The sequence below is a fragment of the Arvicanthis niloticus genome, chromosome 23 (assembly GCF_011762505.2).
Source record: "Arvicanthis niloticus isolate mArvNil1 chromosome 23, mArvNil1.pat.X, whole genome shotgun sequence".
NCBI lineage: Eukaryota > Metazoa > Chordata > Mammalia > Rodentia > Muridae > Arvicanthis > Arvicanthis niloticus.
The window spans coordinates 5,740,188-5,767,706 of NC_133430.1; the positions used below are offsets into that span (position 1 = coordinate 5,740,188).

At 52.6% G+C, this 27,519-nt stretch overlaps 1 protein-coding gene across 5 annotated transcripts in view; it reads right to left on the bottom strand.

Moving 5' to 3' along the window:
* Positions 1–27,519, bottom strand: part of Mta1 (metastasis associated 1) — a 40,066-nt gene that overhangs the window by 4,932 nt on the left and 7,615 nt on the right. For 2 of the 5 annotated variants that reach the window (XM_076920962.1, XM_076920961.1), the window contains exons 2-16: positions 20,136–20,203; positions 14,444–14,537; positions 11,479–11,529; positions 10,807–10,933; positions 10,674–10,737; positions 8,575–8,697; positions 5,293–5,390; positions 4,455–4,554; positions 3,980–4,168; positions 1,967–2,041; positions 1,561–1,619; positions 1,153–1,268; positions 698–849; positions 405–594; positions 182–271 (exon numbers count right to left, since the gene is read on the bottom strand). In XM_076920962.1, coding sequence (XP_076777077.1) covers positions 182–271; positions 405–594; positions 698–849; positions 1,153–1,268; positions 1,561–1,619; positions 1,967–2,041; positions 3,980–4,168; positions 4,455–4,554; positions 5,293–5,390; positions 8,575–8,697; positions 10,674–10,737; positions 10,807–10,933; positions 11,479–11,529; positions 14,444–14,537; positions 20,136–20,203 — 1,596 coding nt within the window. Of the gene's footprint in view, positions 1–181; positions 272–404; positions 595–697; positions 850–1,152; positions 1,269–1,560; positions 1,620–1,966; positions 2,042–3,979; positions 4,169–4,454; positions 4,555–5,292; positions 5,391–8,574; positions 8,698–10,673; positions 10,738–10,806; positions 10,934–11,478; positions 11,530–14,443; positions 14,538–20,135; positions 20,204–27,519 lie in introns of those variants that run through there. The other 3 variants (XM_076920966.1, XM_076920963.1, XM_076920965.1) reach the window with 2 other exon arrangements.

Sequence of the window (27,519 nt, forward strand, 5' to 3'; positions counted from 1 at the left end):
TATGCCAGGGAGGTTAAAACCAGGGGGTGTGGAACTCAGGACCTGGAGGGAACAGGAAACAGCACAGCTCTCTCAGGTATTCCTGAGCCTGGCAGACTGTAACCTAGGTGACCACTCAGTGTCCCCTAGATGGGGTGCTAGGATGAGTGTTAGAAACCTATGTCCCACCCGTCCAGCTTACCAAGATATCGGAGCACAGCCTCCAGGGGCTTCCGTACAACCTGCTTCAGCACCAGTGGGCTCTGGGAAGCTTCGGGCAGCCGTGCTGTGCCTGTTGTATGAGGACAAGGTACGGTGAAGAACTGTTTCCCAAGAGGCAGGGCCCTTACCTGTACCCCAACCTGGACACTCTGCCTGAGTGTGGCTTCTGCTAGCCCTAAGAAAGAGAACAGGGGAAGACTCACATTCAGCCTTGATCGCTGCACTGTTGATGGGCATGTAGGGGTGGCGGGCAGCATGCCATGGGCGTAGGATCTCACGGCACAAGCGCCGGGCAATGCGTGTCAACTTGGTAGTATGCAGGTAGAAGGCCTGCCTTGTCTTCATGGCAAATTTGGGGCTCCCACTGCTCCGAGCTGGGATGCCATGGGGACTCTGTGGAATGGGGCACACCGCCCCGATACAGCACTGTGACTGGAAGCCAAGGACCCGAGGCTGACATGCAGCAGGTGATGTGAGTATGGTGTGTCCCCCTTACCATGTTATTGCGGTTTGGTCCCGGCCTCTCTCCATCTAACCGGGTTGGCATTTTCAAGCCACCATATTTCTTCCAATATGTCCAGCAAGACGCGCAGAGGCGACACTGCATGTTAGGGGGACCCCAAGAATACCACTGGTAAGACTGTGTGGCTACGGACAACAAAGTTGGAAATAGACGGATTCTTAAGCAGAACCAACGGTGCAGAGAGCATCCCACAGTGTCCCCACCGCCACCACAGCCACCCCACCCCTGGTACAGGACCAAAGTAGCTCCACCTCATACTCCTGAGGAACTCTTCCAAACTGCCCCCCACCACTGCAGCCCCATTATGATAAGTCATTCCAGGTTTGGGCACAGGGGCCTTCAGGGGCCCCACGAGCACCACAGCCACGCAGTAGCTTTCCCGTGGCCCTTGCTGCCCAGGATGGGTGCCAACCAGGTACAGCACTTACTGTAACAGCTTTCGCAGGCCCGGCCGGCCCCGGGGCTCTGGCCTGGTGTCCCTGTGCCATTCACTACACTGGCCTTGACACTGTTGACGCTGATCTGGTTTGGGTTTGGCTTGTTACTGATGGAGGAGAAGGATCAGTCACAGGTGCCCTGGGGTGTCTGTATCCCCACAGACATCCCTGTCCCTCTGGTCCACAACGTTTCAGCCGCCATATCCCAAAATGCTCAGCACTAACCCAGCTTGACTCCTGAGCCAAAAAGCTTCAATCCTGATCCCTCCTCCCCAGTGGAGCCAGCTCAGAAAAGGGTGGCAGAGGTTCTTCAACTGAACTCAGGAGGCCGCCTGACCCCAAGTCCTACACCCACCGCCCACCCCCCACCATCCCCAGGAACATAAACATAGGACTTACTAGTTGGGAATATAAACCTGTTTTAACTTGCTCTCTGCTTCAGCTGCTTTCAAACGTTTCTTTAAACAAAACAGAGGGTTAGGGAGGTCACCAGGCTGGCCAGGGAAGCTGGGAGACCACAGGGAGGGGGACACCATTGTTTCTCCATCATTGACATCCTTGGGGAAAACTTGTAAAAAATTTTCATGGTCCTCTCTGGCCAGCCTGGGGCCAGGAAGTGGGGGTACCAAGCTGGCTAGGGGTCAGGAATGTCCCTTCCTCCCAGTCTGAGTCCTCTAGTGACCCTGGTTCCTTCCTCTTTGCTCTAGGGCTTAAGGGGAGGTCGTTGGGAAAGTCTAAAGAAATGGAATGTGTCTATAAGGGGACTGGGGAGGACAGGCAGTGTGGTACGGAGTGGACGGCCCACCTGCTGGACGTATCTGTCGGTGGTCTTCCACATGTAGTAATACTCTATGATGCTGGTGAGCGACTTCCAGGGCAGCTGTGGCAACAAGGCAACATGATGGGTGGCAGGGATGGGGCTATTGCCCAAACAGGCGGAGGAGGAGTGGCAGAGGCAGTGCTGGGATCACTTCAGGTCCCCCACTATAGAACCCCTCCCCCAGTGCTAAACACAGCAAACCCACAGGAAGTTTCATGTGGCTGACCTTCCCCTTCGACTGAAAACCCAAGCTGAAGCAATGACAACTATGCCTAGAAGGAGATGACCAAGGACCAGAGATGAAAGGACAGGACCCATCTCAGGATGTGCTGTGTTGCTGGTCTGCCTTCCACCAGAGGCTATGGAGCCCAAAAGCATCTGGCAAAGGCAGACCTCAACCATGGATGTCTCAGCTTCCAGACCAGGGACTGACCAATCTGTCAGCATCACCATTCTCAGGTGCTTGAATGAGAGGCCCCTGCACTACCCACATTCTTAACCCTGCACTTCGCCTTGGTTGGAAAGCCAACCCTCCCGCTTCTCTGGGTGACTCAACTCCAGGGCTACTTTGCACATGTTCTTTGTCCTTCCCGTCGGTGTTTAAATCCAGTGCTGAAAGCCTGAGGTTTCTCTCCTTCAGTACACAGCTACCAGCCCCTAACCTGTCCCTCTTCCTGGGTCACCAGCCACATCACTCAACTTTGCTCTTCTCCTGAGCTACTGTTTGCTTTGGTTTGTCTTTTGGCAGTGGTAGGGGTCAGACCCGGGGTCTCCTACATACAAGGAAGGGTTGCATGCACTCTACCACTGAGCTACACACCAAGGCTGGCAACTTCAGTCTTTAAAGGCTAGCGTGATGGTTAAATGTCACCTGCAAACACAGTGTCTTTAGATTTATCGGCTTTATCTACATGAACAATTTCCTGTGAGCAGACCCGTCAAAGTGTTCTATGGCCTAAGGTATACAAAGGCGAGGTGGTCTGTTTTGTGTAGAACCCTGATTCTGTGCTCGGTTCACTCGGTCCTCTGGCCCAGTCAGCCCTGCTCCCCAGCAGGTGGCTGCAGCCTTCTCCCGGAGTCTCTGACAGACTCGGTTTAGCTGCTGCCCCATGTCTCCAGGGCGGTCCAGCTCTGACGTCATCACTGTCTCCCCATCCCACTCCTCCAGCTCTACTTCTGTCTAGAGAGGCTCTGCTCACGTCATTCAGTTGGTGCCGGCGAGCAGAGGCTGTGGGCACTGAGGCTGTGGGCACTGCGGCCCTGGGAGTGACCAGTGCCCGAGCCTCCCAGGCCTACACTTCAGGCTTCAAGCCTATGCCAGCATTCTGCATGCTCCTGGCTCTGCCGCCCTCACTCTGATTTGCTACTGAGCTGGTTGCTTGGTTGGCTGGTTGGTTTGTAGCAGTTTCTAACTATTTCCCTGGCTGGCCTCAAACTCTGAATCCTCCTGCCTCAGCCTTCTCAGTGCTAGGATTACAGGCGTGTCTCACCATGCTCAGTCTTGTTATTATTTTGATGGAATTCCAATGGACAATACAGTCCTGACTCCTAGAAACCTCACCTCCTCAAGGCTCTTATGAAGGCGACCCAGCTGCCTCGCCTCATACAGAAAAGCTCCTTCAGAGTGCCTGCAGGCTTTTAGTCAAGTTTAACACTATTCAGTCTTTTGGGAAGTTTTTTTTTTTTGGTGGGGGTGGGGGAGTGGGGATATGGGGGGTGGGACTCTGAGAACTCAGCCCTCCCACATTAAAGACCCTGAAGACTGGCTGGAACTGTGAGGTTCAGCTTAGTTAAGAACAAAACAAAAACAAGTTTGGGCAGCTGTTAAGTGTTGAGGATGCTTCCAGAGAACCTCCTCCACAATAGTATTCTAGCCTCAGCAAGCTCCTATGGTGCTCAGTGTTCACTGGTAGCCATAGCAACCCTAGACTGAGAGGGCAAAGGCCTGGGTAAGAGGCGGGGCCTTGTAGCCATTCCCCATGCTACTTAAGCACTTACAAAATCTTGCTGAATGTCTGTGAAATCTTTCCCATATTTTTCCAGAGCTTCCTCAAACAGGTTGGCTTCTGACGCTGACCACTCCTCCATCTCGTCCCTGCAGAGCACTGGCCCACCCTGAGGCACGAGGGCTGAGATGGCCTTGGAGATGTCGTAGATGTTCTTGTGCAGTGTGTCCATAGCATGGAACTGCAAGACAGCAGAGTTCCCCTGGTCCAGGCTGTCCCCAGGCTCTAAGGAGTATCTTCCTGTACCTGAGATGTGACCCCCCCCCCACCTTCAGGTCTCAAGATGACAATCTAGTAACTGCCGAGGCCCCCTCCCCTCCCTAACTCCCTTAGCATGTTACATAAATCTAAGGTGCACCAGGAAAGGCTGGAGTCCTGAGTTCTTAGTTACCCTGCTAGGACCCCTGTGCCTAGGTGGGTGCTGGACCCCAGGAGAAAGCAAGAGAGGTGGCCAGTGGCCCACTCACCAGGGTGATGTCTCTGGAGGCTGCTGCGGCACTCATGTGCAGGCTGGGCTGCCGCACGGAGCTGCTACAATCCAGGGCCCGTGCAAAGGTGCCCACAGAGCTGGGGAGAAGGAGACCCACTAAACCATCGGAGCTGACCTGGAGGGATGGCCTCCAAGCAAGTCAGTGAGGACCAGGACCCAGGTGGTATACCCACCGAAGGGTCTGTGGGGCTCAGCTCTAGAGGAGCACAGGTAGACACTGTAGATGCATCCTGGTGGCATCAGTCCCCATGTGTAAATGAATCAAGAGAGGGCAAGCAACATACAAAATATGCCTCAATGCTGGTTGTATCCACGTGTGTCTGCTGGAGATCCCTACACTGGGAGCTGCTGCCTCAGACCTGGGGACCCTAAGCCTCACTGTCTGTAGCAAATGTAGGCCGGCCCTTCCCAGGCTATGCTGGGATCTGCTGACTTCCTACTGCTCTGGAGGCTCAGCACTGGTTCTGGGGCCCTACCTCCTTCATTTAAGCAACCTCGAGCCTCCCACTCAGCCAGCCAAGAGCTCTTTAGCTAGGTCCTAGCCTAGCCCCGGAAGAAGCACCGTCTATGGCGGAGACAGCCCTAAGAGCACGCAGTGAGAATATAGGCCCAGATGCCTAGGAACACTTATCATCAGACCCCAGGGACATCTGCAGCCTTAAAAGGCTGCATTCATACTGAGGAAGAGGTCTGAGCAAGAAACAGGGATAAGACCATGTCCCCTCTGTTGGAAGTACAAATTACGGCTCCATGTCCCCAAGACCCATCACCCTGGCTTCAGGTAACATCCAACTGGCCCTGCTTACTGGACTCACCGGGCCACCACCAGAAACTGGTCAATCTGTTTATCCACAAGTGGATTGTGGGCTTCCCACACCTTGGTCTCCAGTTTTGACTGATCACGGCCGTCCTCCTCACCTACAGGGAACAAGTGTGATTTAGGGAGAACAGCAAAGGTTGTGGCAAACAGTGCAGTGTAACCAAAGTCTGTCTGCTCCCCAGGTCCCATGGCACCACTTCTCCCCAGGTGACGTGAGATGCCAGTTGGAGGGGAGGCTGGCACACATCACCCAGCCCTGGGGGCTGGAGGAACCTAGGGGGTTGGGTGGGGTCAGGTCCTCTGCTCATGGATTTCTATTATTCTGGGAGTTAAGGGACAGTCCCTGATGAAGTGCCTGTGTACTCATAAAGAGCATAGAGCAGGACCAAGAGTTCCAAGGAGGATTCTGTCAGGAGCCAGGCCTGACTCTAGGGAAGTGGCCCAGGAGAAATCCCACCGTCATCCACTGTCTGACTCTCCAGCCAAGGGCTACATTTATAATTTAGTGAAGGGATCAAGCTTCGGAGTTTGCATCTGATCCCATCAACTCCCCTTTGGCCCTTGGCATGAGCGCACCATGTGGCCATGAAGAGCCTACACTCGAGTCCTCGCAGAATACTGGGTTCCCACTCAGGGCACTGAACACGCTAACAGGACTGGATGTCTCCAAGGAGATATTCCTGACCCTTGAAGAGTTACTTTCCAGGACAGAGCAAGGCAAGGCAGGTCTTATGATCACAGACGATGAGGGCCCTGAGCTGGAAGCCACCACTGCAGAACCCTGCAGGGACCATGGCAGGAACTGAGCAGCCGGAGCTCCGACCACAGCTGGATTCTACAAACTCCAACCTTTGCAGGCCCAGGCCAGCTGCACTTTCCCCAGTGTTGTAGGTGGGTTTCAGTCTTGATGTAGACTGTGCTTAATTGGAGGGGGGAGGAGGGGCGGTTGGGGTTGAGGTGGGGGACGTCACAGGGTGCAACCCTTGATATTCCAAGGTTCCCAAAACCAAGATGCTGTTCATAGCAAATGATCTGCGACTGCCTGGAACAGAAAGCTAAGGATGCCTGTGGAGCCCAACCCACACCGCTCACTTTGAAATTTCCAACAGAGTGAATGAAGGCAAGCATCCCATTTCATATCATTCAAAACGTACACTCTGGGGCTGGAGACATGGCTGAGCAGTCAAGAGCATATATTGCTCTTCCAAAAAACTCAAGTTCCAATTCCCAGTACCCCTGTCTACCAGCTCACAAACACCAGTATCTTCAGCTCCAGGAGATGCAATACTTCTGGTCTTGTCCAGACAGGAGGGGCGCGCGCGCGCGCGCGCACACACACACACACACACACTAAAAAAACTTAATTTTTAAGAGTGCTACCATGGGGAAGCCACTGACCTTTGTGTCAAAAGGCTACCGAAACTAGGAAGGAAGCAGCCACCCTGGTAGCTGGAGACTCCCAGAGGCCCTGCTCCTTTTTCACAGGCCCTACAGCCAAAGCATGGCTCTCTTGGGGGTTCTCCTAGCACTCACCAATGAGCCCACAAACGCTGCTTGGTTCTCAAAGCAAGGTCCTCTGACCTTTAAGACCTCTCCCACTCTCTGGTCCTGGTGTAGGTTCATGTGACTGTGACAGTCTCGGCCTCTGATACTTCCCCTCAGCCAGGCTGAGAAAGCAGATACTATGGCTTCAGCCTAAGAGGCTGGACATAGTTCAGGCCTGTTTACAGAGCTTTAGGGCTGGGCTATGCGGGAAAGAAGCTGAAGAGCAGGCAGCCTCTGGCTCTGAGGTTGTGCATGGGCATCAGGATGCCCAAAGCACAGAAAAGAAGTCAGCAAACAAAGGGCAGCCTCCCATACAAAGCTCAGAGGGACGCACTCCCAACAGCCAGGCCCCACCCAGCCGCCACACAAGCGGGCTTAGCACCTCATTCTGAGGTCCAACAAACACCAGAAAACCAAACAGAAACCACAAGGCAAAGGGAAGGGCATGGAAACCACAGGAAACAGGTGCTGTGTTGGGCCAGCCACTCTGAAGGCAGTGCACTGTCCTAGCACACGGAGAGTCGTAGCTGAGAAAGCCCAAACAACCAACAGCAACGTCTCAGAGACTCAGTGCACAGACGCTGTGCTCTCGAGAACCTCCAGTCCCGGCTGAGTGAGTTACATAGGACCTGGAGCCTCACTGGGACAGAGCCTGAGTTATCAGGTCACTCTGCCAGGGCTGCTGAAGGGAGATGTGGAAGGGACAGGCAAGCCTTGCAGCCAGGGCTGCACTTCCCACCGAACCTGACTTCAATGTGATCTCTGCTGCCTACCTACGATAGACTCAATTCTTGAAGGGCGTTTCTGACCAAACTCCTACATACGAGTGGATGAATGAATGAAGATAATTTTAACCAGGGCTGGTGAGGTGACTCAGTGTGCAAAGGTGCTTGCTCAGCCTGCCAACCTGAGTTCAATCTCCAGAACCCACATGCTAGGACAGAAATGGCCCTGACAAACTGTCCTCTGACCTCCAACGTTCACCAGGGACCTGCATTTGATTCCTGAGTTTCACACTGGGGAATGAAAAACCAGATTCCAGCAAGTTATCTTCTGATCTCTACACACACCTATACACACCTACACACACCTACACACACACACACACACACACACACACACACACACACACTGAATGTAGAATTATGAGTCAGGTGTGATGGCTTGCTACTGTAATCTTAGCCCTTTCAAGGCCAGAGAGGGAGGCAAGTCCAAGGTCAGATTGGGCTATATAAATAAATAAATGAGACCCTGTCTCAAAAAACACGGATGGGGCTGGGAAACGGCTCAGTGGTTAACAGCACTGACTGCTTTTCCAGGAAACCTGGGCTCAACTCTCAGCATCCACAGGGCTGCTCGCAACCTTCTCTAACTCCAGTCACCAGGGATCTAATGCCTTCTGACTTCCATAGACACTGCACAGAGTGGTGCCCTGACATACACACAGGCAAAATATCCATACACATAAAATATAAATAAAAGAATAAAATAAGTAAGAAGCAAGGCTGGGAGTGCGGCACGGGGCAGAGACAGTGTAAAATCAAACCCAGAATGAGCTGCCAAAGGGAGATCTGAGGTCTAGGAGCCACGGGGCTCAACAGGCGGCTCCAGGGTTTGAGACCTGTGGCTGGATGCCGATGTCCACTAGGAAGGAGGCTTTGGAAGAGCCGAAGCCAGGCTAAAGCTACAAGCACTGCTTCCAGCCCCCTCCATGCTGCTGGCCCAGCCCAACCTCACCTTCTTTCAGCAAGTCAGTGATGTCAGCCTGGTACCGGTTTCCTACACGAATTTCCCCTTTATCAGCCAGGAGGGTCTTCTGCTGTGGGTCATAGACTAGAGAGTAGAAGAAGAAATCCTGAAAAACACCACATACAAGTCAGGTGTCAGACAAGTCTTCTCCAGCTGCATCCAACAAGCCAGTCCAACAAGTCTCTGAGGGTGAGGGATGTGGCCTGCCTCCCCATGACTGAGGGCAGAAGCCCCTCAGAAACAGAAGTGAAGGACCAGAAGAGACCTCATTAAACTGCTACAGAGGGCGCTTGTCTGGTGAGGAACTAAGTGGACGAGCTGTACAGCCCCCTCACAAGAGCCACTGCCTTCTGTCACTGCAACCTTTGAAACTCAGCCTATGAAGGCCAGGCACAGTGGAACAACACCTTTAATCTCAGCCCTTGAGTCAGAAGCAAGCAGAGCTCTGTGAGTGAGGCCAGCCTGGGCTACATAGTGCATTCCAGGACAGCCAGGGCTACATGAGAACCTGTCTCACCACTACCCCTGGGTGGAAAAAATCAACTTCTGAGGGCAACAAAAGCCATGGTATCTAGGAATAAATTCTACAGGCTGCAGGCAGGCAAGCGCATGAAGAGGCACCAAGCACAGAGCTATAGACCGTACCAGGCTGCATCCTCACGGCTGATCCGGAGGCTCTGTGCCTGGCCAGCAGGCTGAAACTCACACAGCGCAGGCTTTCTCAGCCTCTCCTGTGTCAGGCGTGCAGCCCCAGTCCTACTCCTCAGGTCAGCCTCTTCCTTCCCATCGCCTGGGCCCTGGCTGCTCCCTGCTCCCTCGCCCCGCTCTCCCCCTGCTCCTCCGCAGCTGGTCCACCCCATGACTTACAATTCCCCTTTCTCTAGCTTCCTTTCTCCTTCCTGCTACCACTCCTCTCAGCCACTGCATGGGCATGTCAGTCAATGACTGCTGCCTTGCTAGGGCTCCAGTCAACTCAGTGGACAGTGGTGCTGACTCAAGCCTGTCACTGTCCTCAGCCTGTTTTGTGCTGGGTGGCCCAGTCATGCTAGGCATCCTTTCTCTTGGCTACTGTCTGAGATGTGATCATCTTCTTGGTAGGGTCCCTGCCTGGGGAACTGAGGGTGCACATCTCATGGTGGCTCAGATTCCCAGCCCTGCAGGACTCTCACTGGACCAAGATGTCTATGACTGCTCAGGCTTGTGGCCCTGAACCACTGCATCCCACCATTTCTGGGCTCTGTACGGCAGGTGCAGGGCTACAGCTGAGACATGGGGTGGTATCCCTACAGAGTAGCTTCACAGTGAGCTCTGCAGTCAGACATGACCCTGAGCTTAGGACATATTCCGCCGTCCTGGTGCTCTTAAACTCACTGGCACGCCCTGTGAGCACGCAGCGCGTGAGGCCTGTCTAGGCCAACCTGAGCTACCTGTACATCAGAGCCTCAGACCACAAGGTTCATAAAGAGGTAGCAGAGCCCTAGGCAAGAGGGGTGTGTGTGTGTGTGTGTGTGTGTGTGTGTGAGAGAGAGAGAGAGAGAGAGGGAGAGAGAGAGAGAGAGAGAGAGAGAGAGAGAGAGAGAGAGAGAGAGAGAGAGAGAAACGATGCATACATGCTTCTTACTTGACACACCAGCCACCTAGCCTCAGACCCTCCTAGCAGTGGTATCCTACAACATCTTAAGAGACTTTGCTTCCCCTGAGACACTACTTTCTTGTGGGGGACATCTAATGTGTAACACCTAACTATGTGCAAGGTGACCCTACGTAAGAACTACCTGTCTCAAATGTAGCAGTGCTCACCAAGGCCTGCAGCCACGGGGGTCACTTTAGACTGTGCACAGAGATGGCCTGTGTAAGCTTCTGTTTTCCATGTGATACCCACAAGGCTTTTTTTTTTTTTTTTTTTTTTTTTTTGCAAGCCCCAGGTAGGAGACAAGGTAATTCTTGTCCCCACACCTGAAATGACCAACGGGATCCAAACTTCTCTGAATCCTGGTGACAGGGTACTGTGGATAAGGAAGGAGTTGTAATGAAAAGGGCAGACGTCATGTCCAGGCCAGAAGACAGGAAGGCAGGTCTTACCTCACGCTCCAAGTAGGACTTGAGTGACTCAGTCTCATTGAGCAGGGTAACACTGCACTTGCCCCTGGAAGACAGAATGGGTAGGTGGAGGAGGAGCAGGCGGCAAGGTGCCAGGTAGGGCTGCAAGAACTACCTGATGTGGGTGGCAGGCAAAGACTCCAACTGCCGAGAGAGGAACAGTTCCCGATGCCGCAGCTGGTGCTTAAGTTTCTCAGGCAGGTCCACCATCTCTGGATTTTCTACCTCCTCCTCCACTTCCCCTAGAGGACAAAGAGGCCCTGTCAATCATCTCTGAAGATGGCACCTGACAGCCCCAGCCCCCAAGCTAGCTCTCCCTCGTGCAGGGCACCAAGCACAGCAGGGTCACTTCCCTGCCTAGCACACCTCCTGCCCATTCCAAGGAGGCTCAGGGCTCTGGGAGGCCCCACAGATGCCCTAGACCCTGGAATGTGGGGCTCAACATCAGGTCGGGAAGATGAGGACAGTGTTCAGACTGGCCTCAGAGCAGCAGGCAGAGAGAGGCAGGAAAGGACAGGAGGTTTCATCCGCCAGCCTGAGGCCAGAGGGTCCACACAAAACACAGTAGAGCTTCTGCACTAGCAGGACAACCCCTCGAAGCCTGGGCCATAGCCAAGGCCTGGCTACAGGCTAAACAGCCCTAGGGAACCCCAGCCCTCAGCCGGCTGGCAGGGGATGCAGGGATGGGCATGCAGGTGGCCCATCCAGGATCTATCCATTTGTGCATCGCCCGCCCCAGCCCAGGGACAGACGCGAGGACGTCCTCCTTGCAGAGGTCGGCTCTTACCTTCCTCGCCGGTGTCCGCCCCCGGTCCGGCTCTATAGCAGACTGACAGGGCTACATAACAGACAGACAGCGCCCAGATGGCAGGTTAGGGCCAGTGACAGCGCTTGCTCCCTGCCCAGGGCCCGGACCGAGGAGACATGGGGGCCACAGGCCTCCCAACGGAGAACAAATACCACCCAGCCAAACACTACCTATGTCCCCTAACTGCTCCAGCATTCAGGATGCCCACCCACCTGCAACCCATCCCTCTTCCAACTACTGAGACCTGAGACCCCTTGTGTGTGCAGCTTCTGTCTGCCCCTGCCAGACCGCTCACACACACTGCACCAATCAGGAGCTAGCTCCTCCCTAAAAGGCAAGTCCAGGAGTCCAGGCCTCCAGACAAGGTTGCCCAGACACGGGCAAGAGAACACCAGCAGGCCAGCAGGGAGGACGCTGACTACTGGGAGAAGCACAGGCTATCCCAATGTCATAGCAAGCACTTTAGCACCGTGGTGACTGCCCACTACCCTGAATCAACAAAACATCTAGATCCCCATGTTGGGGGGGGGGTATGGAATAGTGTGTGTGCACCATGATGGCACAGCAGGGTGACAGCCCTGCTGACACAGCTCCAATAAGTCTGACAGACATGGCTGCTCTCTGTTGACCCCTTGTGGTGACTGCAGGGCATTCTGGCACTTTGGAAAGGGATATCCCTAGCCTCAGGCATCTTAGATGAGGGCCAGGGCTGAAAGGTGGGTGTAGATTTGTTTTCAGTATGACTGGAGCATTTCTACTAAGCTATTTTTCTCCTAAACATGAGGCAGGCAGGTCTGTCCTGCCCAGAAGCCGGGAGCTATGCACACACATCATCTAAAGCCTAAGATACCATAATTACATGAGGCTCAGCCATCACACATCTAGGGGACTTAGCTATGACCCCACTGGGAAATGAACCTGTGGGCTGTAGCAATGTCAGATCCCTAGGTACAGTTCCCCCACCAACCCTGACATAGGCAGTAAGTGGTTCCAGGACACCCTCCTCTCTTCTAGGCCTGCAGCAGGACCAGACCTTATCACAGCTATATGGATAGCCCCTGGCTCCAGCTCTCCCTAGAAATCTTTCAGAGGGCCCACCCTGAAGGCAGATGGGACAGCCCCAACCCACATTCCCAACCCAGAGCCCATCTCAGGCCACCGTTAGTCACACTCTGCTAAGCTCTACCCTTGCTCTGGAGGGTACTGTGTAGAGGCCAGGCCACAGTTCCCTCTGTGGGCATCTGGAAGGGGCTCCTGCTCACATGCACCACAGGCTACAGTGTCAGACTTCCCATCTGAGGGAGGTGCTTTGTTGGACACCCTGGCAGGTCACCAACTGGGAGCCAAGAGACAAGGCCCTCTCAGAGTCTCTAGCTCCAGTGTAATGGACCCCTACTGTGTAATCAGCTGTGTGTGCCTTGGAGGTAGGGAGCTGTATGTAACCATGAGGCAGCACCAGGGAACAGGGCACTCACTAATCACAAGACAGGCCAAGAGGAGTCAGCCTGCAAACCCTGGCACCCTTGACTGCCTGCATCGTTGGCTTAATGAAGCTCTCAGGAGGCCAGGCCAGAGATGCCCTGAGCAGTTTTTCTAGGAGCACAGTGTGAGGTCCTGGTTCTGGGAGGCCCTCCACCCTGAGGTAACACGCCTGGGATTTCTTTGCGTCTTCACAGCACACACCCTCCTCCACGGACACAGCAGCACCTCCGGGACATTTAGACAGTAGTGAGGGTCTTACCACGCACTGGGTCTCAAAGCAGGCCACTACCCTTCCAGCAGATACCCCCTCCACTGTAGCGGGCACAAGATGGCCCCAACATTATGGAGACTTGGGACCCACATCTACAGGGCTACAATTAGGTCATCATGTCAAACATCCAGGGAGCAGGAGCGAGCACAGGCAACCGGAGCCAGAGTGTGGGCTTTGAGGTCAGAGGTCAAGAAGCCCAACTTTGCATCCCAAAGTGGTCCTGAACACGGGCCAGGTCTAAGATGGGAGCTGCATTTTCATTTTGGAAATAAAATGAAAGGCTGGCAATGCTATGTGGTGTGAATCTCCCAGGGCTGCCTGTGCATGTATGGGTGCATGCGTGTGTGTGCATGCTGTATGACTGGGACTGAGCCCTTCACTGAGCTACAAAGTGTCATGGATGGGTCTTACTGAATTCCTGGTGGAAAGTTACCCTGAGTGGACAGCTGAGCCAACTGCTCCTGGCCTGCTGAGACAGCACTCACAGTGACCACAGCCTCACAGTGCTCAGGCTCAGGCAGACCCCCAGGTGAGCAGAAGTGCATGGCACCTGGGCACGTCCCCCAGGTCGAGCAACCAGGGCTCAGCTCCTGTCCAACGTTCATTCACACAGCCCTGCTCCAGTTATGGACCCAAGCATACAAAACACCGCAGGTCCATGGGGTCTGTTCCAGTGAGAGATCAGACCCTAAGCAGGAGGACCAGCAAGTGTCCAGGAGGCAAAGTACCCTTGGACCATGCTTCCCAGGCTTGGGCTTGAGTCACCCTGAGTAAAGAGAAAGCTCTTCATTTCTGAAAACACTACTGAGGGCACAGTAGACATCTTCCAGTAACATGAAAAAAATCATCTGTCAAGGGCCAGGCAGGGACCACAGCCTCTGCTCTGGGCCAGCATCTTTCTTACCCTTACCCTATGGGCTCCAGCCAAAGGCCAGGTACACCAACATCCTGGGCTCACCTAACTATAAGCACAGGCAAGAAGCATGAAGAGGGGTGTTTCACGTTGGCCCATGGGTAAACAAGACCCGAGAGAGACTATGCACTTGCACAGAGCTGTAACGGTAAATGAGCAGAGGTCTGCTACACACAGGGAAGCCAGCCAGCAGAACGGACTGTGAAGCCAGGACTCACAAGCAGGCACTGAAGGGGACGGGCAGGCACTGCCACCCCAGGGGACAGGTGGAGACTCACTTGCATGCTTGTCGGCCAGCGCGATGAGGCTGCTGGAAATGTCCCGCCTTCTGTAGAAGCACACCACTTTGGCCTCCACATTCCCGTTGGCTGTCTGTAACAGAAGAGAGAGTTACCTCATAATGTAAACTCCCACGAGGGGCTTCGAGTAGGACCTGGTCCCAACCAAGGCCCCAGAAACATTTAGAAGAAAATGACGGATCTCCAATGCCTGAGCCCAGGTGTAGGGCCCCAAGGACTGAGCCTCATACCTGACACATCCCAAGCCAGGGAAGTGTGAGCAGAAGGGAATATAAACTAGACTACACAAATAGACTCCCACCACCCAGGAGCCTGGGCCAACAGGATTCTACACTGCCTGCCAGGGGCCCCACCGAGACAGCAGCCCTAAAACAGTGGAGCCTCTGCTTGCTTTCCCAGAAGTCCTAAGGACAGCCCTGACACAGACTACAACCGCCCTCCTTCTACCTCAGGCTCCAACACTCTCCTCCACAGGGCGGCCCGAAGTGGAGACCCACAGCACCAAGAGGAACTACCAAGTTGAGACCTCATCTGTGTGCCGCAACCTCAACTCCTGTGACAAGCTGCATGCTGGCACTAGCAGAGAACATTATACAACTTGTCAGGGTTCACATAAATGCTAAATAATGCATGGCACACCTATAATCCCAGTGAGATTTGAGAGGCAAGAAAGAGCAGACAGATCTCTGTGTGTTCAAGACCATCCTGGTCTAGAGGGAATTCCAGGCAAGTCAGGACTACACCCTGAAACCCTGCCTAAAAACTAATAATAATAAAATAATAATGTTGCAATTACACAAGGCTATAACCCTGACTAGTGTTCCCACCTTGAGCGGAGAATTCAGTTCTACATGAGGTATCTGTCTTTCCGTCCTTCCCTGTTCACTCACTCACACTGGCATGGTCTGTGGACACCCAGAGCACACTCATCCAATACAACACTCTCCTTTCTGTGCTCTCTCTCCTTCCTGGGTGGCTCCCGTGCCTGTCAGACCTCACCATGGTCTGGAGCATCAGCAATGACAGCAGCCCCCACACAAACAAAGCCTCTTATGTCCAACCTTCCCAGGTGCTGACAGTACTGTGGCCAGCACTCACTGTCACACAGCCCAATACCATCATGTTTCCTCCATACAGTAGTTAATGTTCTTCCACACGTGTCCTCTCTCATCTTTATTTCTCTTCCTGTTGCTGTGGCTGAGTTAGCTGGCAGCAGTAACTTCGGGGAGAAAAAGCTCACAGCTCCATGGTTCAGCCTCTCATGGCAGGGAAGTCCTACAGCACCAGAAGCCCGAAACAGCTCATCACAGGGTCAGAGAGCAGAGCAGTGCTTGTCACTACAGCTCAGCTCTCCTTTCTCCACTTACACAGTCCGAATCCCAGCCAGGGAATGGTGCCGCCAGCAGTGAGCAATCTTCTCACTAATTAACATAGTCAAGATAAGCCCTCACTGGTATGCCCAGAGGGCAGCCTTGCACCTGACTCTAGATTCTCAAGTTGACAATACTAATCACCACCCATCTATCTCTTCAAAGACAAGACATGCCCAAGGAGACCCTCTGTTCAGTCTTCAGGTCACTCCTACCTGCTGTCAGGACTTGTTTGCGTACCTCCTGAGGCCGTGGACTTAGGGACTGCCGCCCACTTTCGGACTTGTGTCCCAGTCTCTGTACTCCTGTCTTACTTCCTAGAAAGGCTATTCAACGTCACCCCATCCTCCCTTTCTGCGTTCACTTCTGGAGTCCACACTCACTCCCGAGAGCCTCACTCACTGAGCGCTGGCACAGCACAAGCTCGGCGAGAACTGCCTCTTCCTTCCCAAGGCCCCAGATTCTAGCAGCTCCCTTTCCTCCACTCTGACATCTACATCCATGCCTTCTCCACCACCTCTCATCCTGTCTGCATCCGTGCCTTCTTCACCACCTCATCCTGTCTGCATCCATGCCTTCTTCACCACCTCATCCTGTCTGCATCCATGCCTTCTCCATCACCTCTCATCCTGTCTGCATCCGTGCCTTCTTCACCACCTCATCCTGTCTGCATCCATGCCTTCTCTCTCCATCACCTCATCCCGTCTGCATCCATGCCTTCTCTCTCCACCATCTCATCCCGTCTGCATCCATGCCTTCTCTCTCCACCACCTCATCCCATCTGCATCCTTGCCTTCTCTACCACCTCATCCCGTCTGCAGCCATGCCTTCTCCACCACCTCATCCCATCTGCATCCATGCCTTCTCTACCACCTCATCCCGTCTGCAGCCATGCCTTCTCCACCACCTCATCCCGACTGCAGCCATGCCTTCTCCACCACCTCATCCTGTCTGCATCCATGCCTTCTCCACCACCTCATTCCGTCTGCATCCTTGCCTTCTCCACCACCTCTCATCCCATCTGCATCTATGCCTTCTCTACCACCTCATCCCGTCTGCAGCCATGCCTTCTCCACCACCTCATCCTGTCTGCAGCCACGCCTTCTCCACCACCTCATCCCGTCTGCAGCCATGCCTTCTCCACCACCTCATCCCGTCTGCATCCATGCCTTCTCCACCACCTCATCCCGTCTGCATCCATGCCTTCTCCACCACCTCATCCCGTCTGCATCCATGCCTTCTCCACCACCTCATCCTGTCTGCATCCATGCCTTCTCTACCACCTCATCCTGTCTGCATCCATGCCTTCTCTACCACCTCATCCTGTCTGCATCCATGCCTTCTCTACCACCTCATCCTGTCTGCATCCATGCCTTCTCCATCATCTCATCCCGTCTGCATCCATGCCTTCTCCACCACCTCATCCTGTCTGCATCCATGCCTTCTCCACCATCTCATCCTGTTGCGTACTGTGGGCAGGCGTCGGTCATAAAGGTGAAAAGCTGAGTCCAGGGTGTTGTCACGGTGTCATCGATCACTAGGTGTGGGTATAGAACCACAGCCTACTCAACTTTGTGCTTCAGCTCCCAGGAGATGTTCCTTACCACCTTCCTGAACACACAGGGGGTGGGGGGCAGGGGACCTGCCTGAACTGCATACTGCCTACTCTTGTAGCCTTGAGTAGGTAGGACTGTGGCCAGTCAAGTTCCAAGCTGTTCTGAGTTTGGTCAGTTGCCATGGTGGAAATCGTACTTTCTCCTCCCACACAACCTGTCTGGGCACTGGAGCTTCCTACCCCGAGCCTGTGTGTGTACAGCTTTAGTGTTCATTTCCTACATTCTAGGGGTAAGGGTCTGTGTAGCACTGCTGGAATCCAGGAGTCTCTCGTCACGGATGATACTTGCCTCTGTTTTATAGCAGGGTCTTGAAACAGTTTCATATGTGCTGAGCCTGCTGGCTATGGCTGCCATCTAGGGATATCAGGCAAGTCTTACAGCTTTGTTACTCTCGTGTTGAAAATAAAACCTAGAGCCCACACAGACTGAAGAGCCACGGCAAGCCACCATAGAGGTCCAAGGCCCAGCCCAGACAGGAGCCCAGACAGACAGGAGCCCAGACAGACAGGAGCCCAGACAGACAGGAGCCCCACAGGAGCCCAGACAGGAGCCCCACCCTGCAACAGAGGCCCAACACTGAGGCACAGCAAGGCTGCTACAACTAGGCTGCTAGCCTGGCTCACAACTCCCCATCAGACGATGTCCTCTGCACTTGGCTTTGAGGTGGGTGAGGCTTATGCCAGATTGTCAATAAAAAAGATGGAGTTGACACTGCTACATATGCTGAGCCGAGGGACGTCCGCTAGCGGCTGCTCAGTGCAGGGCGCAGGGGACACGGGCACACAGACTTGGCCACTCACTGCAGCTGGGATGCTCCTCTACAAGCCTGTCTGCTCATGGCCAAGTTTCTGCAACTGAAACGTGTAACAGAGAGCCCACTGCTCAGACTGAGAGCTCCAGCCACCCCACCTACTGCTCTGCCTACTGCCATCTGTGGCCAAGGCCACCCAGTGGGTCCCCATCAGGGCTCTGGTGCCAGTGAAGTGCATCAGAGTAAACACTAGTGCCCACCTATATGCCATGACAGGCCTCGGGTCTCCAGAAACTCCCAGCATGCTCTGACCTCCCCAGGTGCATACTTACACACACAAACACTACTTGTCCCCAGGCTGGTAGCAGATACTGCAACTGCAGCATAAGGCCTCACACAGCATAGCCTGAGCTATATGGGCCCCAAGGAGCTGGTAGGGCTAATCCCTAGAATCTGGGGCCACATCTATGCTTTCATTAGCAGCTACCTGCAGGGCCTAGTCAAGCTCAACAGGGCCACCTGTGGGGTAACATCCATCCTTGCCCTCCCTGTACCATTTGATCCCAAGAATCTGAGGTCTAAGAAAACAGCTCCTCTCACTGGTCTGTGGTACTCAAGAAGGGTATAGAAGCCTCAGGACCATCCAGTCTGGCAAGAATGAGCAGGTTTTCAGGGACACAGGTCTGGGAAATGTCATGCCATCTGCCTGGCATTGCAGGAAGCAGAGCAGGAACATGCCTGCCTACCCTAGAACTCTAGTAAAGTCTCCAATCATGTGTTAGCTTTAAGAGCCAAGAGTGGGTCAGCTACACTTGAGGCTCATAGTAGGGAAATAGCCATGAGCTCCTAGCAGTCCAGAAGGAACAGGAAGCTTCCTAGCATACAGACATGCTATGACTTTGGCTGGCCTGACCCACCCCACTCCCCAAGCACAGAGTAAAATGGAGCCAAGTTTCTGAAAACTACACATCATTTTTTTCATACTTTTAGCCTCCACCCTAGGTGGCATGTAGATACCCCTGGGGTTCCAGTAACAGAACAACTATATCCCCAGTCCAAGAATTAAGTATCTGCCAAGGACTCCCAACATCCCAGCAAACACAGGCCATGGTAGAGGAAGCTACTGGGTTAAGAGGCCAATAGGACCCCTAGTATACAAATAGTACATGTACCTCAAGGCTATACTGGACGAAGCAGAAGACTCTACAATGTCCATTGCAGTTCTGTGGCCAAGAAGCCACCTAGGCTAATGGAAATGAGAGGAGAAAGAGGAGGAGAAGGGGAGGAGGAAGAAGAGGAAGAAGAGGAAGAAGAGGAGGAGGAGGAGGAAGAAGGGGAGGAAGAGAAAGAAGAAGAGGAGAAGGAGCAGGAAAGAGTGCATATAGGTAGAACTAGTGGCACTGAAGGCCACTGGCTGCCCTTGGTCTGTGACTCATGTCCTCTGAGTCCTGGGTGTGTACTCAGGGCCATGAGGGCGCCTGTCTCAGACAGACCAGTATGTGCTGAGATGAGGCAGGGAGAACAGGCAAGACCTTAAAGCCACCCTGAGCTCCTCCTCAAGAAGCCTAGGCTAGGGCTGGAGAATGGAGTTAAAAGCACTTCTGGAGGACTTGGGTTCAATTCCCAGCACCCACATGCCAGTTCACAACTATCTGTAACTCCATTAAGTTCCAGGGAATCCAATACCCTCTTCTGGCTCCTCAGGTACTCACATGGTGCACAGATATACATGCAGACAAAACACCAATACACATAAAATAAAACAATTATTTTTAAAAGTCTAGACATGGCCCCCAAGAGGTCACAGGGACTCACTCCCAGTCTCTCCTGAAGGGACATTCAGATCTAGGCAGAAAGACCCTGACCAACAGGGCAGGCCCCGACCAACCTCCCCCCCAGGGCCGGGCAGTAGCATCCTGGTGCAGAGCTCTCACCTTGTTAAGCTCTTCGATCCTGCGGATCAGGTATGGGTTGCTGGAGGAGTTCTCAAAGTAGACATAATCTGCAAACAGAGAAAGTTTACATGTGTGTGTTTTGCATAAGCACACAGCACCAAGTCTCAAAGTCATTCCCATCATTTTTTTTTTTTTTTTTTTTTTTTTTTTTGGTTTTTTGAGACAGGGTTTCTCTGTGTAGCCCTGGCTGTCCTGGAACTCACTCTGTAGACCAGGCTGGCCTCGAACTCAGAAATCCGCCTGCCTCTGCCTCCCAAGTGCTGGGATTAAAGGCGTGCACCACCACCACCCGGCCATTCCCATCATTTTTAAGACACCCCAACCCCACCCTAAAGGGGCTGGAGAGATGGCTCTGTGGTTAAGAGCACTGACTACTCTTCCAGAGGTCCTGAGTTCAATCCCCAGCAACCACATGGTGGCTCATAACTATCTATGTGATCTGGTGCCCTCTTCTGGCATGCAGGTGTAAATGCAGATAAAGCACTCATACATTAAATACATAAATAAATCTAAAAAAAAAAAAAAAAGCAAAGACACAAAGAACTGACTGGGAGCCTCAAGCAGACCCTTGGCAAACCCTCTGTCACTAGAGCAGTGGAAGGACAGAACCCAGAAGGGGTGCAAGGCCAGATCAGATCACAGCTGTTGACAGAGGGGCTGCCTGAGAGGGGCCTGCAGCCCTCAGGAGCACAGCCTTAGTGGGAAGGCTGTGGGGACTGACTGTAGCTGCCCTCCTAAGTCCCAACTACAAAGCTCCCCTGAGGCCCGCTCAAAGCTACGAGGCACCTTTCCAAGTAGCTGTTGCATCAACAGTGTGTCTACCCTTCACCATCGGAGACCACTGCAGCTCGGAGACCACTGCAGCCTAGGAAATGCCCAGCCTCTTCCAAAACAGAAACAGCAACTACACAGAACACAGGACATGACTTCTAGATGGTCACCTCAGAATTACAAGATGTCTCCTCTAGGGTCAGAGAGTTATAGGGCCTAAGAACCTCAAGGAGCATAATGCCAGGCATGACACTACAAGGTCCCCTGGGACTATCAGGTCAGTATAAACTTTATCATTTTGGTGAAGCTATATGGCTTCAAAATTTCTTAGCTCTACAGAGGGACATGAACACTTTTGAAAGCTGGCAGGCTCTGTCTGGACATCTCAGCTCACCCCACTACCACAAGGCTCTGGGAGTCCCAGTGCAGACAGCATCCTGTCAGGCTGAAACTCCTTGCCAATGAAGCCCTCCTTAACTGAGCTGACTAGAAGGTTCCTCCTGTTGACATGGGCCCTGGACAGAGTCAGCAACTGCAGCTCCTGCTCCCACTCAGGCACACTCTTGCAGGTACAGGCCTGTCACCATACTGCTTCCTGAGCCTGTGCCAACTACCAACAGGTCCACCACACCCTTACAGCTCTAACAGCTAGTGCTTGGAAGGGTAAAGGGGCTCCAAGAAAAAGCCAGGCCCACAGAAGCAAAGGGTTCAGGACTGAAGGAAGTCTCTGAGCTTAAATGTAGGGCCTCCTGGAACACCCTGCGAAAACAACCTGATGAATTTCATCAATCTGGGCAATTTCCTAATAAAACTAGTTTTTTTTTTGTTTTTTTTTTTTAAAAGGAGCATCCACAATCTAAAATTTCATGTTTACAAATCATAGCAAATTAAACCCTAAACCTCAAATTACTCATCCTTGCCAAAAACTGGAATAAAATCAAATGTCTCCCAAGTAAAGAACAGACAAACAAGCAGGCACCCAGGGATGACACGTGAGGAGCAGGCACTGGGATGGCTCCTCTCAGGGCAGGCACACAAACATCCAAGATCGGGGAGGAGGCGGTATCACAACAGGACGGGTTCAGTGACACCAGCGACCCAACTACATGCCTCTTCCAAATCTCAGAGCTACCTGCCCAACAAGGTGAAGTGTGCTAAATGCACATTACACTTTAGTGTGAAGAAAGCAAAGAGCACAGGAAATAAAAATGAACAAAAAAAGCAAAGAAACTAAGAAGTGATTAAACATTAATGTCACGCTGACAACAAAAAAGCTACAGAAAACTACCCGCCATGACGGCAGGAGCATCTCCTCAGGTCCAGGGCTCTGAGGAGGGAGAATGGCACAGAGGCCATTCCTCCATCTTGTGCCAGTCACTCAACAAACCAAGTGCCTAGAACACAAACCAGTACAGCTCACCCAAGCACACAACCCGTGCACCTGTGGAAGGCAGCATGCACACCTGCCAGCCGCAGCTCACGAGTGGTAGACTCTGAGAGCCCGTTTTCTTGTTCGTTCTCTCTCGTTCTCTCTCTCTCTCTCTCTCTCTCTCTCTCTCTCTCTCTCTCTCACACACACACACACACACACACACACACACACACACACACACACACACACACACACACACACACGGACAAATAACCACCTTCAACTCCAGCTCGAGGATCAGACGCCCTCTTCTGGCCTCCACAGGTACTTGTGCTCATGCATATGCCCACACACAGATTGAAATGGAACTCTTAAGAGGTGTCCGTAAACTACAAGGGACCGACACAAGTTTGCAGATCCAGACAGTCGAACTTAGGCAGGCAGGTGAAGCCTGAACTGAACAAAGCACACAGGCACAGCAAAACTTCCAAATGCTTTATTGAAATTAAAATTGTAAAAAATGCACAGATAGATCAATGAGAGAACAAGTGGCTCAAGGGGTGATAACAGCTCAGGGTTAATGTTCTGCTCGAGCGCTCGATGAGAGAGCAAACATGGGCTCTGTGCACAGACACTGATCTGAACAGGCACAGCTGCTGCAGAACTTCTTATGTGCTTTCTATGGACCTGGTCTCCAACAATGTCCAAAGCAAGCACTCTCCCTGCAAGCCAGGCTGTCCACAGTCCCGGGAGTCTCTCCTTCCCAGGCTTTGGCAAATCATCCTTGGTACCAACATCCTTGGATTAAAGTCCAGGCTGAGGCTATGGTAACAACCTGACTCCTGAAGGGACAGAGACTGAGAAAGTGGTCACCCATGGACATGTGACCAACCTCCAGTAACAGTCCTGGTGCCAGGGATTAGTACCAGATGCTGGCCTTGGCTAGTGTGGCACACTCTTCTATTCAAGGAACAAGTAACTGAGTTTAACAGCACTACAGTCTCAAGAAATGCCTCCACCCCTCATAGCAAGGACTATAGAGCAGCCCAACCTCTAGGGCTGCTGAGGCCAGCTCCCAGACACAGGCTTCTGCCAGACAGGAAGTATTTCTGCTCAGACCTCCAATCTTACTTCTCCCCACTAAGAGCGAACTTCACGCAGTCTAAGCATGAGTCCCTCACAGTGAACTAACAGCATCACCAAACGTGTAGCAGGAGCTGAATCCAGGTCATCCTCTGCTTTGATAATGGCGATTGTAAGTGGTCTGTCTTGTTTTGGGAATCTTCCATTCTGGTTAAGTTTAAGCACTGGGAAGACACCAGGCTGAGCTGTACTCGGGGTCAGATCACAGTGTCCACCTTCTGCTTCTGACAATGTTCACAGAATCATGGCCAACCAAGGCCCTGCAGTCAGAAGCATGCTGTCAGTGGCACTGGCTCAGTGAGGTGTGGCTGCCTTTCTGGGTCTTGATTTTTTTTTTAACCAAGTTTCTTCATTTGTCTAGTCCCTGCCCCGTCTGCCCTATGTACCCTCTCACATCTTAGCAGACTCCTCTCGTGTCTGCACCTCCACTGCTCTCCCAACTTCCCAGGTTATAGGCGGCTTCAGAGGCTCACATGCTCTTCGATGCCTCAGACCGACAGATGAGCAGCACCAGCAGGTGCACTGCTCCGGCACTCCCTTTTGACACAGCCTCATTTTCATTTTTTTCTCATTCCCCTGGTATGAGATTCTCTCTCTAAATTTTCTAATTGTTCTGACCATTCTGCTTCAAGTTGATAATACTGTAAAGCCAGCAGACACCCTACTCCTCCCACACAATGACGGAGTCCTAGATATTGGGCAAGACTTTACCATTCGAGGTAATCAATGACTGGTGGCATTATTTGCCACTGCCTTAAAACCACAACAAAGTCCCTAATTCACACTACATCCACAGCACACACCTAGACTCAAAATAGTAAGGCCACTATGTTCATAGGACCTGTAGTGTGTCAAGCACACACAAACCCAACAGCTCCTGTGAGACTGTTGACAAAGGAAATACATATTTGGTCTCCATCCTCACTTCCTGGAACATGGCTCCTCAAGACCTTGGGACCCTTCAGAGAGATAAGAGTGTATTTTGCATGTGCAACTTTAAGATATGGGGTGCTTCCACAGACCGATGCGCAGGAAGGCTTGGTCCTCAGCTTGGCAGCATTGGGGGTAGGGCCTGTATGCCTTTCCTGTTTTGTGCTTTTAATGCTCCAAGCCACCACAGAATGCCCAGTCTTGTGCCATCTTACATCTCTACCCAGATGCTTTGCTGTGTCACAGGCCCACCAGCAACACAACAGACAGAGACTGGACCCTCAGAAACTGTCAGCCAAAATAAACTTCCCTCCTTGTGAACTGGTAGTCTCAAGTTGTGACAGCAGTAAAAAGTTGACTAACACAGGACACCCAGAGACGGTTATACCGGAGGCTCCCTGTTGCCCAGCACATCACAAGACCCCTGTGAGATGGTTATACCAGACCCCCACAACACCCCACCCCCGTGGCCAGGCACAGAGCTAACCACCGAAAGAGCAGGCAGGTCGTGGGGTGGGGCTTCCAGCTCTGTATGTTTGTGTCCTCTGTAGTTGAGCAGCAAGCATGGCAAGAGTTTACCCTTGCAAGCTGCTCCAGCAAATTCATCGAGCCTGCAGATCCTTATGGGAGCCCTGACCCAAAGCTGTCAGGAGCACAGGCTACAGCCATGGTGCACAACTAGCCTGTGAAGTGTGGGGATCTGGTGGAGCTGAGCCCTCAGCTACAGGTCTGCGGTCCCCAGGCAGATGGCATCAGAGCTCTATTTAATCCTAACGCACCCAGCCAGTGACCCGTGGAGACGTGGATGGCTGCAGTCGTGAGCCCCACACCACGCCTGATGGCAAAGCCACAGTACTCTGAACTGTGCCTGAGGAGGACAAGCTCCTTAGTTACCGCTCAGAATCAGCCACAGAACATACACTTTAGCTTCAATGGCCATGTTCCAACAATTCCTTATTTATGGGTAAAGTAATTTGAATTTCATATAATCTCATGTCATAAAGTATTCTTGTGATTTTTTTTCCCCTCAACCACATAAAAATGTAAACGCCATTCTTAGCTTGTGAGTCACACAAACCTAGGCAGCGCAGTTTGCCAATGCAGTTTGCCAGTCTCCAAGAGGCCCTGCCATCAGCCAGGGTCATCCAAATCTCACTAACTTGTTTGCTTTGTAGGAATCAACAAGCCAGGGCCAGCAACTAAGAACACTCGCAGACAAACCTGACAACCTGACCTCAATTTCCCAGAACCCAGATGGTTGAAGGAAAGAACAGGCTCCCCTAAGTTGTCCACACGTGTGCTTTGGCAACACATGCACAACCCACAACACACACATGTGCGCGGGCGCACGCACACAAACACACACGAACAAGCCCATGCTTTACATAAATAAATGTAAAATACTACACATTAAAAAAAAAAAAAAAAAAAAAAGATGGCCGGGCGGTGGTGGCCCATGCCTTTAATCCCAGCACTTGGGAGGCAGAGACAGGCGGATTTCTGAGTTCGAGGCCAGCCTGGTCTACAGAGTGAGTTCCAGGACAGCCAGGGCTACACAGAGAAACCCTGTCTCGAAAAACCAAAAAAAAAAAAAAAAAAAAAAAAAAAAAAAAAAAAAGATGTAAAATATTACACATTAAAAAAAACAGCAACAGTCCGGGCAGTGGTGGCGCACGTCTTTAATCACAGCACTCAGGAGGCAGAGGCAGGTGGATTTCTGTGAGGCTGAGGCCAGCCTGGTCTACACAGTGAATTCTAGGACAGTCAGAGAGCTACACAGGGAGAAATAAAACAAAACCCAACAAGGCAATTAATTCTCCACTGACAGGGAAGCCGGGAACTAGGACAGAGTGCAGTGCTTTGTGAAAGAGCAAAGCCAGAGGCTCACAGCGGCTACCCTCCAACACTCTGTACACTACAGGACCCACAGTGGCTACCCTCCAACACTCTGTACACTACAGGACCCACAGCGGCTACCCTCCAACACTCTGTACACTACCCTCCAACACTCTGTACACTACAGGACCCCCAGCGGCTACCCTCCAACACTCTGTACACTACAGGACCCCCAGCGGCTACCGTCCAACACTCTGTACACTACAGGACTCACAGCGGCTACCGTCCAACACTCTGTACACTACAGGACTCACAGCGGCTACCGTCCAACACTCTGTACACTACAGGACTCACAGTGGCTACCCTCCAACACTCTGTACACTACAGGACTCACAGTGGCTACCCTCCAACACTCTGTACACTACAGGACTCACAGCGGCTACCGTCCAACACTCTGTACACTACAGGACTCACAGTGGCTACCCTCCAACACTCTGTACACTACAGGACTCACAGCGGTTACCCTCCAACACTCTGTACACTACCCTCCAACACTCTGTACACTACAGGACTCACAGCGGCTACCCTCCAACACTCTGTACACTACCCTCCAACACTCTGTACACTACAGGACTCACAGTGGCTACCCTCCAACACTCTGTACACTACAGGACCCCCAGCGGCTACCGTCCAACACTCTGTACACTACAGGACCCACAGCGGCTACCGTCCAACACTCTGTACACTACAGGACTCACAGCGGCTACCGTCCAACACTCTGTACACTACAGGACTCACAGCGGCTACCCTCCAACACTCTGTACACTACAGGACCCCCAGCGGCTACCGTCCAACACTCTGTACACTACAGGACTCACAGCGGCTACCCTCCAACACTCTGTACACTACAGGACCCACAGTGGCTACCCTCCAACACTACCTAAGCTGCAGGTCACGACTTGCACCGGCAGAGCTGCCAGACGAGCATCCACCAACCCAACACCAGTGTCACACAGCCTCAGTGACCATGCTGTCAAGGTGACCTAGCGGGGAGAACTGAACACGTGCACAAAGACTCTCAACCCTCACAAAGAAACTAACAAGATGGGTACCAAAGTCAAACTCAAACTTTTAAGGATTATGTAATAAAAAAGGATAAAGACTTTACAATCTTGTATTCTAAGAGACACACAAAAAACACCCCCTCAATCCTGAGAAGGCTCTGAAATGCAGGATATAAACCAACTCTTTGGGCTGGGGTACAGTAGGAACAGCACTTGTCCAGTATAAACAGGCCCTTGGTCAGACTTC